Raw genomic sequence first — 21,534 nt, forward strand, 5'->3', positions numbered from 1 at the left:
GAACATATAGGTTTTATACTTTATCATATTATGGAATCTAATATTTTGTTTTAAAAAAATAGGTATCAACCAAGATATAACAAGAAGTATAACCAAATACTGTCTGGTGTTGACATTTGACTTCACTGGATGAATGCTACACCCTTACTTCTTCTTTTTTATACTACTAAACAACTTGTGACTCATGGGGTTATCCTTTAAAAATACTGTATTTTCTTGCTTATATAGGAAAATAGAATGGCCATTGGTATGCAAAAGAAAAGTAATAGTAGAAGGAGCTACTTCTAATTTTCTGCTTGCTTCTCCATTGACGTACTTTGTGGAAAGTTGGCAGGCAGTGTTGGAAATAACTCCTCCTCCTCAAGTGGCCCATGCAACTATCTGCCATTTTTCTGAAGCAACAGAGAACTAATGAAAACTGAACCATCACTCTCCCTCCAAGTACTGCATATGTATCCAAGGGCTCCCTCCAGAGAGGAATAGAGCTCAATTGTCAATTGCAAATGCCCCATAACCACTCAGACATCTGAGTGTCTCCCTCATCCTTCTATCACTTCCAATTTCTATTAAGAGATTTCAATTTTGTTTTGAATCCAAAATAGCCAATTAGATTTTAACTGCAAGGCCTTGCTGCCAGAATAGAATAGAATAGGATGGGATGGGATGGGATGGAATGGAATGGAATGGAATGGAATGGAATAGAATAGAATAGAATAGCTTTATTGTTACTGTGCATGTACACTAATTGCCTGTTCTGTCTGGGTTCCCCCAGACCTCAACACCAACTGGAAAAAACAGCCAGACACGCTGGTAAAAGCAAAAGTACTTTATAGCTTGAAAAATAAACACAGAGAAAAACCTGTTCTTCCCAACAGGCAGGCTATGAGACTTCACAGCAGAGTCCTGATGGCCAGACAATACAGCAAACTTCTTGCTGGCACACCCACCACTGTAGAGAAGAAGACCCACACCTTTTCCTCCCAAGGTTTCAGTAGTCAAAGTCACAAACCAGAATTCCAAGACGCCAAAGAGCACAGCCAGGTCCCAGGACTCCCAAAGATAATACTCCACAAGCCAGGAAGGGTGGGTCTGCCTTTTAGCCTTTCCAGAGAGCACCACACCCAAACCCAGCTGTTGCCTCTTTAGTGCTGAAAGTACCTAGCCAATTGGTCCCTTCTTTGTGTTTCTCTTCTCTGTCGCAGATCGATTATTGCTTGTGCATTTTCCTCTAAGGAATCCAGGCTGCTTGCTGGGGAGAGCTCCCTCTCGGGGGCCTCTGGCTGTTCCCCCTCTTCCTCAGCCTGGGATTCCTCCTCCTCGTCTGCCTGCACCTCCTGTTCCTCATCCTCCCCCTCTGAGCAGGAAACCGACAGAAGATCAGCCGTTCCCTGAGGGGCCTCGGACGGAATCACAACAATTGCCATACATTAAAATTAAATTTTGTTGCAAATAGATTTCAAAAGGTCACCACCTCCAATATATACCACATAAACATGACAAACAAACAAACAAACAAACAAACAAACAGAATAGGAACATGGCCCTCCCATCTTCCCTTGTACCAGATGACCAGATGGTTTGGGGGAAATGTAGTTGGAAGGTGCAGTGGCATTGAAGCTTCCACAATTCCACAATTTCATTCTCATGGGAGCCATAGGTCCCAGCATTCTGTAAGATAACCAGTTCACCCGAACCAGTAGCAAACCGCTGATGATGTCACAATGACATCACAGAACTGTTTTGGTTGGTGCTAATCCATGGGGGCCGCCATCTTTTAATTTAAAAAAAAATCCCTTTTTTTCTATGTGGATTCCCCCCCCCCCAGGTTTTTCCTTCTGCACATGCACAGAAGCCACTTTTCTTCCACTGCGCATGTATCACCATTTTGTTTTTGACTTTTTTGTGTGGGGATTTTTTTGGATTTTTTTTTGCACTGCACATGTATGACTATGTGACATGTGAGGAAGCAAACTGGCAGTAAGGTAAGTTAGAACCCACCCATGATGTGCTCCACAAATTATCTGAAGCACATGTTTGATATGCAGAGGTCCTGTGACCAGCCTCTGTTTTCCCAGTTAATAGGACAAAATGACTTCTGAAGCTTTTTAATTTGAAAAAAAATTATGTCTTTGGGGGCCTGGTAGATATTTTGCAGCAAGTTAGCATTTCACAAGTGCATAAATATAGAAAGGATTATTCTATTATTATGTATGAAATATTGGCCAGAATTTTGCTAAATTCTTTCACTATCTGTTCTCTCTGCTATGATGTAATAAAATAACCTACATTCGCTACTTAATCATATGCACTAATAGTCCTACAACTCATTACATAGATTTATAAATAAGACTTAATTTGGAAGCCAGTACCATTTGTGACTTCAATTAACTCAATTTTCATAATCTGCTAAGCATTTAATGGCTTAACCCATTGGGAATCCTGGAGATGTGGGGTGACAACCATAGTAGATTTTATTACTGGGAATTGATCATAAGAGATAATGTGAAGAAAGTATAGATAAGCCACATTCTTGTAACACTGGCATAACCTTGATTTTTCACTACAATAAATATATTGAATATTGATGATTTACCCTCAATCTGGAAAAATCAATTTGAAAGAATCATGCTGTTCTTGTACTTTCTGACTTTGCAAGTCCTTTGAACCTGCTGATTCTGACCATGAACACAATGTATTATCTAATGGTGTAGCAAAAAATCAATGTGGTAATGATAAAGCTATAATACTTTGTTACTTCTCTTTGCTGAAATCAGGGAAGCCTTACTGATCTGCTCAATGTAATTTGTCTTCATTTTAAGGTAAAATCGATTATAGTACGGGGATTCACCTGCTTAATTAATTCAAGAACCTTAATTAATTTTTCATCATAGCTTTAAGGAGACAACCATTATCTTACCTTTCTGCTTTTATTGGACATCTGGTTTGCATGCTTTCAATAGAAATTGGATTGCCATTGTAGGAACACAATAAAACGGGGATCATTTGTAATAGATGGATTAGGATTGTAGTGCTCAAAATTTTCAAAATTTTAAAAGACAAAAAACAACCACCCCTCTTTGCCTCTTAACTCCTAGCAAAAGATAGAGAGGAGATTTGAATGCCTTAGAAAGTGTCACAAAAATCTTTTTATTTAGAGCAAAATGCTATTTTGCTATAAACTCCCAGATTTTTCCATGATGCAGGTAATTATGTACATGAATATTATCATAACAAAGTAGAACTAAGCAACAACTGAACCTTTCTTGTTTCCTGGAACCCTCCTTTCTGATAATTTTCCTAAAAATGTGATATCATGGGTACACAAAAGCTTTTATTATCATTTCCCATCTACCTTCAAAAGTCAATATAAAGTTGGCTTTTGAACATACATGGTTGTGTGTGTGCTCCACACCATTTAATTGCCCTAAAATGTTATATTATAGAGATGTCAACAATTCCCTCTGATTATTGCTAATACCCAATCATTAGTCCAAATCTGTACTACACTCAAAATTAATACTTTTGCTTACAATATGTGTGTTGATTCAGAATCTATGTTTTGTCTGTATGGCTCACACATTTGTTTATCTAGTGATATTCTCCCAAACTTGTGTAGTACAAGGACATCTAGTGGATAAAGGAAGCAATGATTATTGTAACATTTTTATTTCTGTGGCCCTTTTTGATAGTACAGTGGTACCTCGAGATAAGAGTTTAATTCGTTCCGGACCTGGGCTCTTAAGTCGAGCAGCTCTTATCTCGAACGACTTTTCCCCATAGGAATTAATGTAAATAATTTTAATTGGTTCCAGCCCTCAAAAAACTCACAAAGTTAGTCTAAATTATGCAGAAAGACAAGTTTTTAATGAAGAAATGTACATATACATATAAATGAATAATGAAGTTTCTTTCACTTAACTTGTAAACTTTCTTAAACTTTTAAATTTACATATGTTCAACTTCTCTGCCACCCAATCCTGTAGGACAGAGGTCCCCAACCCTTTTTGCACCAGGGACCGGCTTTAAGCGATCAAGAGAGGAATGGGATAAATGAATGGACGGAGGGTGGGAAGGAAGGAAGGAAAGAGGGAAGGGACAGGAACAGAGGAAGGAAGCAAGGAAACTTATGAAAGGGGAGAGTAAGAGAGGAATGAGTGAAGGGAGGGAGGGAGGGAAGAAGGTGGGAAGGAGAAAGAAAAGAAGAAATAGAGGAAGAGAAAGTAAAAGAGAGAAAGAAAAAGAGCTAACTTCCGCGTTCAGCTTCAGGAGACAGCTGCGAAGCCGCGCATGTGTTTTAAAAGGTTGCAGCCGGCCTGGGGGGCTCGGGGGGGTGCTGGCAAGCCCCCCAGGCTGGCTGCAAGCACCCCCCGAGCTCCCCAGGCCGGCTGCAACCTTTTAAAACACGCGCACCGCTTCGCAGCTGTCTCCTGAAGCCGAACGCGGAAGTTAGCGTTCGGCTTCAGGAGACAGCTCCTTGGCGCTTGTATCCCGAATTTGGGCTTGTAAGTAGAACAAAAATATCTCTCCCCTCCCAGCTCTTATCTCGAGTTGCTCGTAAGTAGAGCAGCTCGTATGTCGGGGTTCCACTGTAGTTTGTTTGGTTGGTCTAAAAATTTTTAGCAGACAGAATCACTTACAATTGATCATTGTATACAATGCTGAAAAACAGGAAAATGTAAGAAATCATAAGGTAACCCACAGCAAGGGATAAAAGACAAGTCATATGTCAGGGACATTTAAAATTCAATGAAAACAAAAATAAAAAATAAAAATCAGTTAATATGCAAATACTGCAACTGTCAATACCAATTAGACCTCTGTTCTTAGGGAGTCTTGACTGTATTCACTGTATGAAGAATGGTTTATGCATTTATTTATTAAAGTTATAGGCTACTCCGCTCAGCCATTGAAGGGCAAGCAGGCAGGCAGAATAACCAAAGCCCTAAAAACTGAAGAGACCCAAGAAGCAAAATAGTTGGATGACAATACCCAATTATTATTTTTCATTCAGATAAGCAAGGCATCAATTGCAATTCCCCTGTTTTCTTGTTGTGTCATTTTCTAATATAGATTGTTAACATAACCTTGTGACACAGCAATAGTCATAGATATGAACTAGTTGCCAAGCATCTGAATTTTGATTACATGGTCACTGGGATGCTACAAAGGTTGTAATTGTGAAAAAAAGTCATAAGTCACTTTTTTCAATGCTGTTGTAACTTTGAATGGTCACTAAATGAACTGTTGTAAGTTAAGGGCTACCTCTACATGGATTTATAATCTGCTTTTGGAGTTTATGTGGAGCTTATTCAATATGGGTGTGAATGCAGCATCTATGCTTATTGATAGGAAAAAATACATTATTTTTCTTTGCTAGAAAGGTTTATATTTATATTGATGAATTAATAAGAAACTATGAACAAATTCCCTTATTAATATCTTGACTTTCAACTTATCAAGAGAGGAAATCAATGGAAACCAAATGTCCCCTACTACATTTCTTCCTGTACTGTGAACAAATTGTCAGTATATCTGGGCATGTATTGATACAAATATACTCCGATATCCAAAAACCTACGAAGGGTTGTATTCACGAGTGGGTTCCTACTGGTACAGGATGGTGCGTACAGACCGGTAGTAGCCTGCTGGTTATGTCACTGGCCCAGTGCAGGTCCCTGGGTGCCACCATCTTTTTAAATCCAATTTTTTTGCGGGTGTGTGAATTTTTGACTTGTTTTTGCTTCTGCACAAGTACTCAACCGTGCAGCGCAGGAGGTAGCGGCAGTAAGATAAGTTAAAACCCAGCGCTGTCCCATCCAGAAAGCCTGCACCTCTCACTGCCTCCATGGCTGCTTTCTGCTTTTGCACTTAAACATAGCACAGAGTAAAGTCTTCCCTTGTTTGGCCGGAAAAAGAGGCAAGAAAAAAGGGGAGAAATAGCCATTTTTCTCCGTGGTAAGTTTAGCACAAAAGTAGAAAGCACAGGCAGCAAGACGAAAATGTCTCCCCATGTCCCAGCTGGTGTCCCAAGGCAGAGTCTTTCCCCATATTCCTCCTGTCTCCCTGGCTTCTTTGGACTTTGCACACAGGCACGCATGAAGGCAGAAAGAAGAAAATGGGGAGACCACTCCAGCCAGTGTTCCAAAGTGGAGCATTTCCCCATATTCCTCCTGCTGTCTTCCTGGCTTCACTTTTGCACTAAACATGGCATGGAGAAAAGTCTCCCCTTGTTGCCCAAAAAAGAGGCAAGTATAGGGAAGAAAAAGCCACTTTTCTCCATGTTAAGTTTGGGTTTTTTTTCTTTTACACCCAGCTATGGATACGCTTTGTAGCTTTAATGCAGGAGAACCTTACTCTGAGAAGTCTTCTCTCCCATCCTCTTCATTCACAGGTACAGCATGTGTAGAAATGTTTTCTATGTTTCTACAAGGCACAGGAGTTCTGCCGGATTTCCCTCCCATCTTTAGTTGGCAATTCCAGTTAGATTTCATTAGCCCACTCTTCATATTGCCTGGAAGAAAACATTGCACACAGGGCAGCGGGGAGAAAATGGGAAGAGATGTATTATGAGGGGTGTATTATTTTTGTATCTTTCCAGAGACAGAAAGAAAGTGGCTGAATTTCCTTGCAGTTATTCTCTGGGTATGAGGGTTGGGGAGTGGGGGCGGGAAGTGGAGGAGAGGAATGGAGGGAGGGAGAAAGAGAGAGAGAGAGAAGAACAAGAGAGAGAGAGAGAATGAGAGAGGGGGAGGGAAAGAATGAAAGAGAGAGAGATATATCTTGCCAGAACTGAAGGAAGAGTCTCTCTTATGCAGCTGTACTCTCTTGTGCAGCTGGTGGCTAGCAGGAGACCAAATCCTCTCCACTCAGGGGCTTTTATTATTGAGTTCTCTCTCTCTCTTTCCCCCATGGGCAAAGGTGGGGAAAGGCCAAGCATGGGACCCAGCTTGATGCAGAATTTGGGGAAGGGGAAGAAAAGGCACCTGGAGAGGAAGACATTGAAGGGAGGGAGTTCCAGTTATCTCACTTTTCCCAGTAGCTTATTCCCCACCTCCCCTGAAATTAAAGCAGCAGGTGTTTCCCTCTGGTTAACTGAAGTGTTTTCTAGCTGGTAATAAGTTATCTATTCAAACTATTCTTTAAAGCACCTGGGGGTAAAACAAGAAGCAATGGGTGGAAACTGAACAAGGAGAGGAGTCACTTAGAACGAGAAATTTCCTGACAGAATAATTAATCAATAGAACAGCTTGCCTCCTGAAGTTGTGAATACACTAGAAATTTTTAAGAAGACGTTGGATGACCATTCACCATCACTGAGCTAGAGGTATCTGGATCATTTCAAGTCCAGTCGTGAGCATGGAATTTCACTGAGTGACTGGAGCAGGCATCTTTAAGTCCAAACTTCCCCCTGCAGAACTTTTGGGGAAAGCTAGAGGACACAGTGTTATGGATGCTACCTTTAGCTTTTTTGAGCAAAGACAGCATGTAAAAGTAAACACTGTAATTAGGGTAATATGTTTCTTATATGTTAATATGTTTTGCTATCTGGGATCTAAAGTGTGTGTGTGGGAAAATGGTTCTGTATGCAGGGGAGGTTGTGTGCTTGGATGCCCAGTTCCCTTTGTGCAATTAATGGACACTTGCACAGATGTGCGAAGTTCCATTTGTGCAAGCAGCTGCCATGCCTTCCACTCACACAAATTGAGCTATATGTGTGCACAAATTGAGCTGTGCACATCTGCTTGACCACCACTTTTGTGTGGCTCATATTTGAATGGACTATTGCCTAGTACTGGGCCATGGCCCAGGGATTGGGGACCCCTGATGTAAAGGCATGAACCTGGCTCCACCTGTTCTTAAGACCATTCTCCCCTCTATCATTTGTACAATCATGACCCTAATTCAAGAATCAAGTGGCAAGGAGCCCACTCTTTCCCAACAGAAAACATAGTACATAGGGTACAGATGAGATCATTCTTGCATTTACCTTAAAGTGTTAATTTTAGATGTAAGAACAGCATATCATAAAACCTGTCTGACTTGTTTGTGCTTTAATCTGAAAATGAAAGCACAACTTTTTGCTGGAGGCATTGACAACAATATTGGAATCTGTTACTATTTCTACCAAGAAACTGGAGTGTGGGCTTATCAGGTACATTTTTCTGTTACTAAAGAATCCAAGTTTCTGCAAATAGTTCTAAAAACTGCTGGTGCCTCGTTGCTAGCTCTATCTTGCTGCTCTATTAAATGCATGTGGTAAAATCTTTACTGGCTCTATTTTTAAAACAAAATATGACTTTCAGTGTACTGCTATGTGAATATGTGGCTGAACGTTCTGCATTTGTAGAAATATGTGATATATATGTATCTGTAGAAATGTGAATATATCTGTAGTTCCAGGTGACATCTGTGGTAAGGGTAGATTCTACTTACTTTCTCTATCAGTACACATTGTGACTGAAGTGGACGTTTTCCATCCTGAAGATATCAGGGCCCTGGGCCATATGGGGTTTGAAAAATAATAATCAGCCCCTTGAATTGCACCTGGTTGCTGACTGGCAGCCATTAACTTAGAGAAAAGCCACTTAGAACTTTCTGAAGAAGAGCTGTTAAATAGGAATTCTCTGCGGCCAAAAAAGCAGAGGTTCTATATACAATATATTAATTTTCACACAAGAAAGTTACTGCAGCTTTGATGAAAGTGGCTACAGCTTTGACCAGTACAGCTGTACTGTTTTTTTCTGTTGCATGTTACTGTAACTGGCATAATTGGTTTCAGTCATAAAACATTTTTAAAATTACTTCCTTAACCCTGCTGTTCTGTTCGGGTTTGAGACCCTGTAAAAAATTTTCCCTGCATATCTGAAACTTGAAATTTCATGACTTTTCATCATTTCAGGAGTTCTCTCTATTAGAATTTTTTTAGGGGGGTGGGGGTTTTCTTTCTTGCTGAAATAAAAAAGTCACACTTGTACTGTTCCCGGGTCACCCTGACCCAGACCGAAAACTCTTCATTTTGAAGTGCTTATGTTTGGTCAATTTGAAAACTTTTTTCTCTTGGAAAGTAGTCTGAACATTTCTGCACACAATGATATGAAAATTGAACTGAAAAAAAATATGCATATTGCTTTATTTTGATTATAAAAGGCAGACCCCCCCCCCGTTTTTGTGAATTTTATTTCAATTTATAGATAGTTTAGCTTGCAAAATGTGTTCAATTTTACTAAAGTTGGTGTGGGATTGGTAGTTTGAACATTTCTGAATATAAGAAAAATATAAATGAACTGAAAGAAATGATTCTTATTGGTTTTTAAAAATCAGAAATAATCCTTCCCCACCCCCTTGGCTGCTTGCAAACATTTTCACTTTTTCACTTTTCACTTTTTAGGCTCCAACATTTTCACTTTTTAGGCTCCAAATCTGAAATATTTTTAGTATCTTATGCATTCATTTAAGTTTAAGTTTAAGTTTAATCAGATTTGTATGCCGCCCCTCTCCGCAGACTCGGGGCGGCTCACAGCAATAAAAATACAATGTAAAACAAATCTAATATTTAAGTTAATTTAAAAAACACCACAAATTAAAACCAATCATACATACTAGTGTACCATGCATAAATTTTATAAGCCTAGGGGGAGGGAACATGTCAATTCCCACATGCCTGACGACAGAGGTGGGTTTTAAGGAGCTTACAAAAGGCTAGGACGGTGGGGGGCAACTCTGATATCTGGGGGGAGTTGGTTCCAAAGGGTCGGGGCCACCACAGAGAAGGCTCTTCCCCTGGGGCCCGCCAAACGACATTGTTTAGTTGACGGGACCCAGAGAAGGCCAACTCTGTGGGACCTAACTGGTCGCTGGGATTCGTGCGGCAGAAGGCGGTCCCGGAGATATTCTGGTCCAGTGCCATGAAGGGCTTTATAGGTCATAACCAACACTTTGAATTGTGACCAGAAACTGATCGGCAACCAATGCAGACTGCGGAGTGTTAGTGTGACATGGGCATATTTAGGAAAGCCCATGATAGCTCTCACAGCTGCATTCTGCACGATCTGAAGTTTCCGAACACTTTTCAAAGGTAGCCCCATGTAGAGAGGATTACAGTAGTCGAGCCTCGAGGTGATGAGGGCATGAGTGACTGTGAACAGTGACTCCCGGTCCAAATAGGGCCACAACTGGTGCACCAGGCGAACCTGGGCAAACGCCCCCCTCGCCACAGCTGAAAGATGTTTCTCTAATGTGAGCTGTGGATCGAGGAGGATGCCCAAGTTGCAAACCCTCTCTGAGGGGGTTAGTGACTCCCCCCCCAGGGTGATGGACGGACAGATGGAATTGTCCTTAGGAGGCAAAACCCACAGCCACTCCGTCTTATCCGGGTTGAGCTTGAGTCTGTTGACACCCATCCAGACCCCAACAGCCTCCAGGCACTGGCACATCACTTCCACTGCTTCGCTGACTGGACAAGGGGTGGAGATGTAGAGCTGGGTATCATCTGCATACCCCATGCCCTTGGATAATCTCACCCAGCGGTTTCATGTAGATATTAAATAGTAGGTGGGAGAGGACCGACCCCTGAGTAGGGGGGAGAAGACCGACCCCCACAAGGGAGTAACCTAGAGGTCGACCTCTGACCCCCCACTAACACCGACTGCGACCGACCAGAGAGGTAGGAAGAGAACCACTGAAGGACAGTGCCTCCCACTCCCAACCCCTCCAGCCGGCGCAGAAGGATACCATGGTCGATGGTATCGAAAGCCGCTGAGAGGTCAAGAAGCACCAGGACAGAGGATAAACCCCTGTCCCGGGCCTGCCAGAGATCATCCATCAGCGCGACCAAAGCAGTTTCCATGCTGTAGCCAGGCCTGAATCCTGACTGCTGAGGACCTAGATAATCGGCCTCTTCCAAGGACCGCTGGAGTTGGAGCGCCACCACCTTCTCAACAACCTTCCCCATAAAGGGAAGGTTGGAGACTGGTCGATAGTTATTAAGAATGGCTGGGTCCAGGGAAGGCTTCTTGAGGAGGGGGCGCACAAGTGCCTCCTTGTAGGGATCCGGGAAGGACCCCCTCCCCAAAGAAGCGTTGACAATCTGCTGGACCCAGCTCCGTGTCACCTCCCTGCTGGCCGAAACCAGCCAGGAGGGACACGGATCCAGTAAACAGGTGGCGGAACTCACAGCTCCAATGGCCTTGTCCACTTCATCAGGTGTCACCAGATCAAACTCTTCCCAGACAGGTGGACAAGTACGTGCCCCAGTCACCTCAACTGACTCATTGTCAGTCGACTCTGTATTCCAATTAGAGTCGAGGTCCGCTCGGATCCGAGCGATTTTATCAGTGAAAAACGTGTTAAAATCCTCGGCACTACTCTGCAAGGGCTCCCCAACTCCCCCCTGATTAAGAAGTGAGCGGGTCACCCTAAACAGAGCGGCCGGGCGGGATTCCGCTGATGCAATCAAGGCGGAATGATACGCACATCTTGCCACCTTGAGCGCCACTTTGTAAGTCTTAACATATGCTCTTACAAGTGTTCGATCGGATTCGGACTTACTCTTCCTCCATCGCTTCTCTAGACATCTCTTCTGGCGTTTCAACTCCCAGAGCTCCTCGTTGAACCATGGAGCACTATGGGGTCTAGTGCCGCAGAGAGGTCGCAACGGTGCAATTCGGTCAAGAGCCTCCGCTGCAGCCTTGTTCCAGGCCTCAGCCAGAGACTCTGCCGAACTGTGTACGAGTGTATCTGGAATAACCCCAAGCACCTTCTGAAAACCCTCTGGATCCATCAGGCGTCAGGGGCGGAACAGCTTAATCAGTTCCGCCTCCCTGCGGGGAAGGATTGGAGCCAGGAAGTCAAGCCACAGTAGAAAATGCTCCGACCATGACAAAAGCAACACTTCTAAGCCCCTTAGTCTCAGACCATTACTCAGTTGCTCAGAGAGGAATACCGTGTAGGGTGCATGCCCCCCCTCGTGAGTTGGACCCTGTACTACTTGGGTCAGGTCCATGGCTGTCATGGTGACCATGAACTCCTGTGCCAGTCCAGAGGTTTCACCGAGTGACGGCAGGTTAAAGTCCCCCAAGACAATAAGTCTGGGGAACCCCACTGCCAACCCGGCTACCTCCTCGAGTAGCAAAGGCAGGGCTTGTGACACGCAGCTGGGAGGCAGGTACGTGAGAAACAAGCCCACCTGGACCCCTAAGTCCAACTTCACCAGGAGGGACTCGCAACCCGCAATCTCTGGAGTAACGAGTCTACGCAAGCCAAGGCTCTCCCTGGCTATAATAGCCACTCCTCCCCCCTTGCCTGCGGTCAAGGCTGATGCCATATCTGAAACCCGGCTGGGCAAATTTCAGAGAGAGGGACTCCTCCCTCTGGGCCCAGCCATGTTTCAGTAACACATGACAGGTCGGCCTCCTCATCCAGGATCAGATCCAGGATGAGGAGAGCTTTATTTACCACCGACCTGGCATTGAGTAGCAGCAGCTTGAGCTCAGGGCCAGAATTACACTCATCACCAGCACCCAGGATTGGGTTCACAGAGCCGGAACAAGGGATTGTTATTAAGCAATGATCTCTCGTTCCCCTGGAACGGCTAGCTCTGTGGCCCCCGCCATATCTGCCACTCTCCAGCAGGACCGGAATATTCCGACCCTCTACCACCTCAGATATCAGTGCCCCCTCCCCTCCTGCCTCTCCAGTGTCAGGTAGGCTAATCAAATCATTCATACCATTTCCATTTATTTCATCCATACCAGAGTCCCACCCAGCCCACCCATAACAATCATACATTTCATACATATCATCATACCCACCCCAATAATTCATTAGTTTTAAAAACCCCTTCTAATAAATTAGCTAAAATATTAATTATTAAAAATTCCATATAAATTTACTCAATTTAACATTGCTGATCATCAAAACAATATTTTTGGGGTGGGGGGCTAATTTTTTTCTGGGCAAAGAAAAAATCACGTTGAGTCTGTTTCGGCTCATATACGACCTGGACCAAAATGATTTTTCCATTTCCATTTCAATGTGTGCAGAAATGTTCAAACATGTTTCCAAGTGAAAAAAGCTTTCAAAAAGACCAAATATAAGCACTTCAAATGAAGAGTTTTCGGTCTGGGTCAGGGTGACCCGGGAACATAACATTAGGGAGTTTTATCAAACAGAACATGGGGGTTAAGTATATGTCAAAGCCTAAACTTTGCAACTGTTGATCATGTCCTGGCTTCAGAACAGCTTGGATTAATTGTTTAGATTTATATCTTCAATTTCCAAGATGTTTGCATTTTATTTCCACAACAGTGGTCTTGTGGGCTAAGACAGAAGGAAATCAATCACTAAAACCAAAACCATGCAGTGAAATATACCATGGTTGAGAATGGATTTGAATCCAACTGTAATCCAGCACTTTCACTAGTCATAATATTTTTCCTGGATATTAAAATATCTTTGCATGTTTTCCCCCAATAGCAGGCTGAGAACCAAAGATCAAATGTTTGCTGACTATTACTTAGCTTGTTTATCTTATGCATATTATTTCACTGTGGGCAAAGTCCATTATGACAGTTGATTACTGTGATTGTGATAGGAATGCCCTTTATCATCTGATCATAGGTTACTGCCCTCTATGCAGAGAGAAAGGGGGGGAGGTAGAGAGAGAGGGAGGGAGGGTTGGAGCCTGAAGATGACGAGTGGGACCTCGTCAAAACGTCACCAGAAATGTCCAAATCCTACACGGGAAGAAACCCGAATATGCCAAGACCATCATACCTTTATATATATACACACACACACATAATTGCTTGATGAAAAAAATAGATTAAATTTTCACTTAAAGTGGGTCATTCCCCACCTTATACATTTCTAGCATTAATATATTTTACTTCACTTTTTTTCTAAACAATAATCAAAAAATACTTTTTACCTATTTTTCCTCTTTTCCTTATCATTCTTACTCTTTAATAAAAGCTGATTTTATCCTATTAACAGTTAATTCCACCATTTAATCATATTTCTAACCATCATTCAAAACTGGTTTTTATCTCTTATACCCAGGGGTGGGCTGCTACCCAGATGGGGTGGGTGGGCAGTGGGGTAGCGAAAATGGAGCTCCACCCCAGAGCACCCAATTTGCACTGAAAGATGTTGAAAGAAAATGCAGGGCATCCTGCATAAGTGTGGTAGTAAAAAGTTTGGTAGCCCTACACTGCTTATACCTGATACAAAACATTGTATAAAGTTACCAACCTTCAATCTTCTAGTTACAATGTACATTCTTCATATATTTTCTTAGGGGAGGTTAGGAGAGTGTTGACATGTTGCTGCAGTACTTTCACTTTGATTTAATTCTGGTAATAAATTGCTGTGTGGGCACAAAGATAGCTGTAAAAATACCCTTAGTCACGAAAAAAAAATCTTCACTACGTAGATGCAGCAATTGTGTTAGAGGGGAAAATGTGATACAATACTATTTACTGCAATTATCTAATTAAAATATATAGAATGAAGATATATATATATATATATTTAATCAAAAGGTGATGATTATGACATGCTATCATAATATATGGGTGTTGGAGTTTTAAGTCCAGGAGAGAAAAATGAGGGGGGGAGAGAGAGAGGGAAAGAGGGAAAGAGAGAGAGCAACCTTCTTTGAGTTTTTGCCCTTATGAGGCATCAAGGCAGTGGGTGCATTAGGAGACATATAGGAAATCAGTGGCAAGAGAGAAAAATTGCTTCAGCGTCCTAGGCTATTGGACTGTGCAGATGTTTCCTGCCTACATAAGAAGAAAAGGGTTAAAGATGTCATCTGGAGACTTTTTGGGGCAAGAGAAGTGACGAACAGACAAAGGGATGTGCTTCGCCTAAAACCCAAAGTGGACAGGGACAAAGAGTCATTGTTGCCTGCAGACAGACGACCGGAGACCAAGGATAAATCCCACACAGGGCAAGTTCAGGAAGAAGAATCACAGGGAGGTGCATTACACAACTTCAGTTGTGGAGGAATGTCTGTCAGGATCCCAAAAAAAAAAGAACAAAGAACAATTTTACGTGCACACCAAAGCCAGTCAATTTCCTTATCTTCTTATCTTTTCCATCTTATGTTTCTGAATAAAAAGCTAAGGGAGAGAGAGGGAAGGAGAGGAAAAAGGGGAGGGTTATTTGCTAAAGGCAGATTGGGTATTTTCTAACAATATAGCTCTAGGAGAAAGGGCAAGTTAAGACAGTGTTGACACTTTGCTGCAATACTTTCACTTTGGTTTAATTCTGGTAATAAATTGCTCTAAAAGTACAGCTAGTACAACTTACAGTTAGCTGTAAAAGTACTCAGTCGCACAACAATCTTGGCTACATAGATGCAGTATTTGTGTTAGTAGGAAAAATATGATACAATACTATTTACTGCAATTATCTAATTAAAATATATAGAATGAAGATATATATTTTAATCAAAAGGTGAAAGGACATGCTCCTGGGGAACAGGCACAGTAATTTTAATTGAAAATTCTGCAGAATTGTTCCTTATCTTACTGCAGAAATCTCTGGAAATCTCTGGAAAACATTCTCTCTCCCTTCTCGGATGAAGCTTTCTTCCAATTCAACAATTGGCGAGCCAGCGGGATTCCCAGCTAACCCAGCTACTGGACAGGGCCTAGAGATACATCCCAGCTGGCACAGATAATCTTCATCCAGGGAAAAATCCACGGACCCACTCTGGATGGCAAAGGATAATAAAGGGAGTCTTTTGAGTCTTAGACCCAACAGCTGCTTGAAAGCAAGTAAGTGCCACTTAAATTTTTAACTAAATTCCTAAATTTGAGGGGAACAAATGTGTGTGTGTGTGGGAGGACTTTGCCTAACTGACAGCCTACTTATACCTCTTTGAACAACCTCTAGTTGCACCCCAACCTGCTGCTAGTTCAAAGGAGCAGTGACCAGCAGGATTTGGAAAGCAAAGTGTGTGTGTGGGGGGGGGGGGGAGCTGAACATATAACTCTTTGTTTAAAGGAACAGAAACCAAGTTAATATCAGGACAAGTGTGAAACGGGGTAATAAAAGGGACAAAAGGGACAAAGGGAAACCCAGTTTGTTTAGAAACATAAAAGCCTATGAAGTGTGAATAGGAGTAGGAGGTGCCAGCACTAGTTGTGAAAGGGGTGACTATGTCCTCACATATTTTTTTTCCCCTGGATCTGATAAACCTAAGGCAATTCCCTGAGGAAGAGGCCCATACTTGTGTGAGGAATCCAAAGTCCTCCCCAGAGGGTTTTTTTTTCTCCTCCGAAAACTGTGAGCGTGCCACTAGCTAAGCCAAAGTGAACCTTACATTTGAAGGGTCATGGGAAGTGCTAGTTTGAGGGTGGCAGAGATCCATTTGAGAGAGCTGCTTGGAGCTTGAGACACTGCTTGGAGGTTGAAACTTTTGAATTCAAAACATTAAAGGCATTTAGGTCCAAAATAAAACCCAGCCACATATTTTATTGGTATTGCTGGGCTGAATTATCTAGAACTGGAGATTTAGCATTAGAAAAATCACCACCTGCTCCTGAAGATATAAATGAAGCAAGGATCATGGCTCCACTAATAAGGAAACCCATACCGAGAAGACAGAGAGGCCAATATGACTGTGTGTTAACATGTACTCCATTTTCTGCTTCGGATCTAGTAATATGGAAAAAAATGACACACCATCCTTCAGGACAGATCCAAAAATGGTTATCCAAACCCTAAAAGCCATTAAAGATAGTCACAATCCACCATGGGGAGATATGACTCAATTGCTGCATGTCTTCCTGACTAAAGATGAATTGCTGAAATTGTTTGAGACAATTGAACAAATAACCAGGCAACCAGTAATAACAACCCCAGGCCAAGAAGGCTACGAGTTGCCTGGCCACTAGAATGTCCCAACTGGGACTATAATAATACCACCAATTGGGATACATACATTAGAGCAAAGGAAAATTTATTGGAATATTGATTTTTTTTTGCTTCCTGTACATGCACAGAAGCAAAATCTCACGAGGGGATGATCATGCGTGGAAACAAAAAAATCACTAAAATCTCATACACATGAGCATCCCCTTGTGAGATTTTGCTTCTGCGCATGTGCAGGAAGAACAAAAAGCACGAAAAAAATCAAGAAAAAAGATGGCGCCACTCAATGAATTGGCACCAGAGTGGTTGCCCACAAATTGTGCAATCTGGTGGCCACTACTGGTACGGAGTCACCTATCGCACTGGTAGAAACCCACCACAGGATAGGGCCCTACCAAGTCCTACTGAACACACAGACAGCCATCAAAGTTAGAGAAAAGGACTGTTGGAGCCACTGGACACACATCAAGTCAGTAGTCATAGATCACAATCCAAAGATTCCTCCAATAAAACTAGGGAAGAATCTAGAAACAGAACTGTGGACTCTAGAAATATGTTTTTCAGAACAGTGATCTTTGATGGACCTTTTCCTTGAAATTTTTTTTCTTTTTCCTCTCTTCTCTTTAATTTTTTACAGCATTTCTTACCTTTTTTTTCTTTACCTTTTTCCTTCCCCCCCCCCCTCTGGTAAGCATGTCAGATAACTTATATTGTATAATTAGCCTATATTGTATATTGTCAGCAATGACCCAGGTCACAGCATTTATGGAACCAAACCTCTTCCTGGATAAAGGAAACATATGGGAATACCTTGTAAGGAAGGCACTCAATACCACTGAATTCTGTTTAGCAGGAGGAAAATCTGTAAAAAAATATACTCAAAACATGTTTGATGGAAGTACCACAAGCTATACTCAACCACACTAAACGTAGACATTTCTCCATTACACCAACATATTCAACCATTTATGACTTGGGAAACATCTCTAGGACAAAAGACCTAGACATGTGTACCCTTCTTTCAGGGAGTTGTGTTTGTGCATATTTGAACATAAAAACAGAAACAAAAGTTTCATCACCTGTAATCTAAAATAACTCAACCTATTCTGCCACTCAGGAGTCTATTCCTATTTTTTGTCTCCTGTGCACTGCTTGGATTGTAATATGCTTTCAATATCAATAAGCACTTGGTAGTAAAACAGTCATCTGTCAATGAAGTGGGTAGATGGGGTTTCTGGGTCTCTGTTCCTTCTACCCTTATTATACCATCAGTTTTCAGGAAATTGATTGATCCAATATAGAAAAAGCTATACAGGGATTTCTTTTTGGCGATGGGGTTGCAACAAGATATTGTCGAAGAAAAAGTAACTGACATTTGTTTGAATTGATTTTAACTTATTTTATTCATTATTTTATCTGTGTTCAGTTCTGGAGACCTCACCTACAAAAAGATATTGACAAAATTGAACGGGTCCAAAGACGGGCTACAAGAATGGTGGAAGGTCTTAAGCATAAAACGTATCAGGAAAGACTTAATGAACTCAATCTGTATAGTCTGGAGGACAGAAGGAAAAGGGGGGACATGATCGAAACATTTAAATATATTAAAGGGTTAAACAAGGTCCAGGGGGGAAGTGTTTTTAAAAGGAAAGTGAACACAAGAACAAGGGGACACAATCTGAAGTTAGTTGGGGGAAAGATCAAAAGCAACATGAGAAAATATTATTTTACTGAAAGAGTAGTAGATCCTTGGAACAAACTTCCAGCAGACATTGTAGATAAATCCACAGTAACTGAATTTAAAAATGCCTGGGATAAACATATATCCATCCTAAGATAAAATACAGAAAATAGTATAAGGGCAGACTAGATGGACCAGGAGGTCTTTTTCTGCCGTCAGACTTCTATGTTTCTATGTTTCTATGTTTCTATCTCAAGTGCTACTTTGATGCATGTTGTTAGTCATACAAATATGCATTATCAGTCTTTTAATTTGAGCTTTTATTCTAAATATATAGATTACAAAGTGCAATAATTATAAATAATAATTACAAAGTGCAAATATATAAATAAGTCCCTTTGAACAGGGAGTACAATCTTTTTATATTTTTTAAAATTTTGATTACCATTCTCTTCCATTTTTTTCTTCCTAGAGCAGGGTGTCAAACTTGCATCATCATGGCATCATCACGTCATGTTATCATGACTATTTTCCTCTTCACTAAACCAAGCACGGGCACCGCATGATGCATCTGGCCCGTGGGCCACGAGTTTGACAGCCCTGTCCTAGAATTTACCCTGCAACTTCATGGCCTGCCTTTTTTTTTTTCGTTTGCATCAACCAAATGTTGATTCACATCTTGCAATTAGAACAGAAATTAGAAATTCAGACAAGCTTGTCACTGGAGCTTGACATAATAGGCTGAGCAAAAATAACTGAGCCAAAGGTATCTAGCCAGCTTTTATTAAAAATCACATCCTCCTGGTTTCTAGCCCATGGGGCCTTCACCATGAGATCAAAATGGCTCCCAGTTACCATTTTCTTTTAATGGTGATGATATTTTTTTTGTTCTACAAAATTTTGCATCACATTGTTTTAAAGAAAAAACTTTAATCCAGAAGTGCAGAGTAAAGGATTATTTGGAAATAATTTTATTCACAGATTTATTTTAATTGAGCCAGATGGAGAAGGAATACTTAATGTCCTCATTTCTCAACAGGAAAAACACTGATTGCTATTTCAAGATGGTGACTCAGTTTCTGAAATACCTTCCACTGAGATTCTAAGCAGGAACAATTGGTGTTAGTATGGCACCTTTCCGAATGTTATCATTCACTTTCCTTCTGTTGAATGCTTTAAGTGACATTCAAGCAGGTAATTTTTTCCTATCTCAGGAAAATACTATCTCAACATATTTTATAGCTACAATAATTTTATATTGCCTTATAATAGGACATAGGTGAGATTTCTTCAACTGCATTTCCTTTTTTTGCTTTGCCTTTTATTGGAGAAGGAAAAGAGTAACATCCATTTCTAACATTAAAGTTACAGCTGCTATCTTTTTAGAGAGTTGAAATGGTGTGTTTCTATTAATGCATGTTGACTGTGTTGAGTCATATAATACTAATAACCTGTACACTAGCCAGGCAGATAGGAAGAATATCCTGCAAGTTTATGCTAAGCACCAAATGCCAAACTCATGATTTTTAGAAATTATTATAAACTTTATGTAAGTCAAATCAATAAAAACAATTCAGCTATAGGATATAGACCATCTATTTTTAAGAGTTTGTTTGCGTACAATATGCTTACTGTATATGATTCTTTTAACGCTTTAGAAAGGGAAAATATTACTTAATAACACATGGCTGAAAAACTAGATATTCTTGTTCATTGTTATACATTCAGGAATATATGGTAATTATTATTCAGTTTTTCCTGCTTACAAACACAATCTGCCCAATATGCCCATGTTACACCAATACAGTCTGCATTGGTTGCCGATCAGTTTCCGGTCACAATTCAAAGTGTTGGTTATGACCTATAAAGTCCTTCATGGCACCGGACCAAATTATCTCAGGGACCGCCTTCTGTTGCACAAATCCCAGCGACCAACAACTAAACAATGTCGTTTGGCGGGACCCAGGGGAAGAGCCTTCTCTGTGGCGGCCCTGGCCCTTTGGAACCAACTCCCCCCAGAGATTAGAATTGCCCTCACCCTCCTTGCCTTTCGTAAACTTCTTAAAACCCACCTCTGCTGTCAGGCATGGGGGAACTGAGATATTCTTTCCCCCTAGGCCTTACAACTTACGCATGGTATGTTTGTATGTATGTTTGGTTTTATAATAAGGAGTTTTTTAGTTGTTTAGTATTGGATTGTTACATGCTGTTTTTGTCACTGTTGTTAGCCGTGCCGAGTCTGCAGAGAGGGGCGGCATACAAATCAAATAAATAAATAATAAATAAATAAACCTATGTATCAATGGAAATGTCAAAGAACTCCTTAAATCCAACTTACAAGAACATAGGTATAGTTTAAAGATACGACCTTAAGTTCAAGAGCGGACTAAGATGCCTATCAAGACATTAAGGAGGATAGATGCAAGTACACAAAGGAGAAAGTAAAAGAAACTGCAAATGTCAGTTTAAAAAGCTTATTTGACCCCAATGCAGCTCACAATGAAACTCCTAAAATTACACACACCACCACATACTGGACCAGTTGTAGTTTCTGGAAGATCTTCCAGAATCTTTCAAGATCTTCTAGAGCACATTGTAGTAATCGGCAAAAAATGGCTGACTTCACAACTCACAATGAACATTTTTTTAATGTGACTTTGAGTTTGTGTGAATTCAGGCACTGTAGTTATTCAGCTAATCATACATTATTTTTAATTGCTGAATCCAATTAATGGCTATTATGAATTCAGTTTATCCATGCTTCAGACAAAACAGAGGTGACTACAATGAATAGCAGACATTGTCCCAAACTTGAGGAAAGCTTTCCTATTAGACGTATTGTCTGAACTATTTCTGAACCTTTTCTATCCAAATATGTCTTCTGGTTGTAGAAATAGTATTCTTAATTCCTAATAACTTAGGTTTGGTAAATGAAAAACATGCAGAGCAATTGTTTGCATCTTCTGTTTTTT

At 41.1% G+C, this 21,534-nt stretch overlaps 1 protein-coding gene across 2 annotated transcripts in view; it reads left to right on the plus strand.

Moving 5' to 3' along the window:
• The first annotated feature begins 7,202 nt into the window (after positions 1-7,202).
• CD7 (CD7 molecule) overlaps positions 7,203-21,534 on the plus strand; it is a 51,540-nt gene continuing 37,208 nt past the window's right edge. The window contains exons 1-3 of one of the 2 annotated variants that reach the window (XM_070739805.1): positions 7,203-7,324; positions 15,540-15,782; positions 19,602-19,756. In XM_070739805.1, coding sequence (XP_070595906.1) covers positions 19,690-19,756 — 67 coding nt within the window. In that variant the 5' untranslated portion in view covers positions 7,203-7,324; positions 15,540-15,782; positions 19,602-19,689. Of the gene's footprint in view, positions 7,325-8,082; positions 8,153-15,539; positions 15,783-19,601; positions 19,757-21,534 lie in introns of those variants that run through there. The other variant, XM_070739804.1, reaches the window with a different exon arrangement.

Source organism: Erythrolamprus reginae, chromosome 2, assembly GCF_031021105.1.
Source record: "Erythrolamprus reginae isolate rEryReg1 chromosome 2, rEryReg1.hap1, whole genome shotgun sequence".
NCBI classification, from domain to species: domain Eukaryota; kingdom Metazoa; phylum Chordata; class Lepidosauria; order Squamata; family Dipsadidae; genus Erythrolamprus; species Erythrolamprus reginae.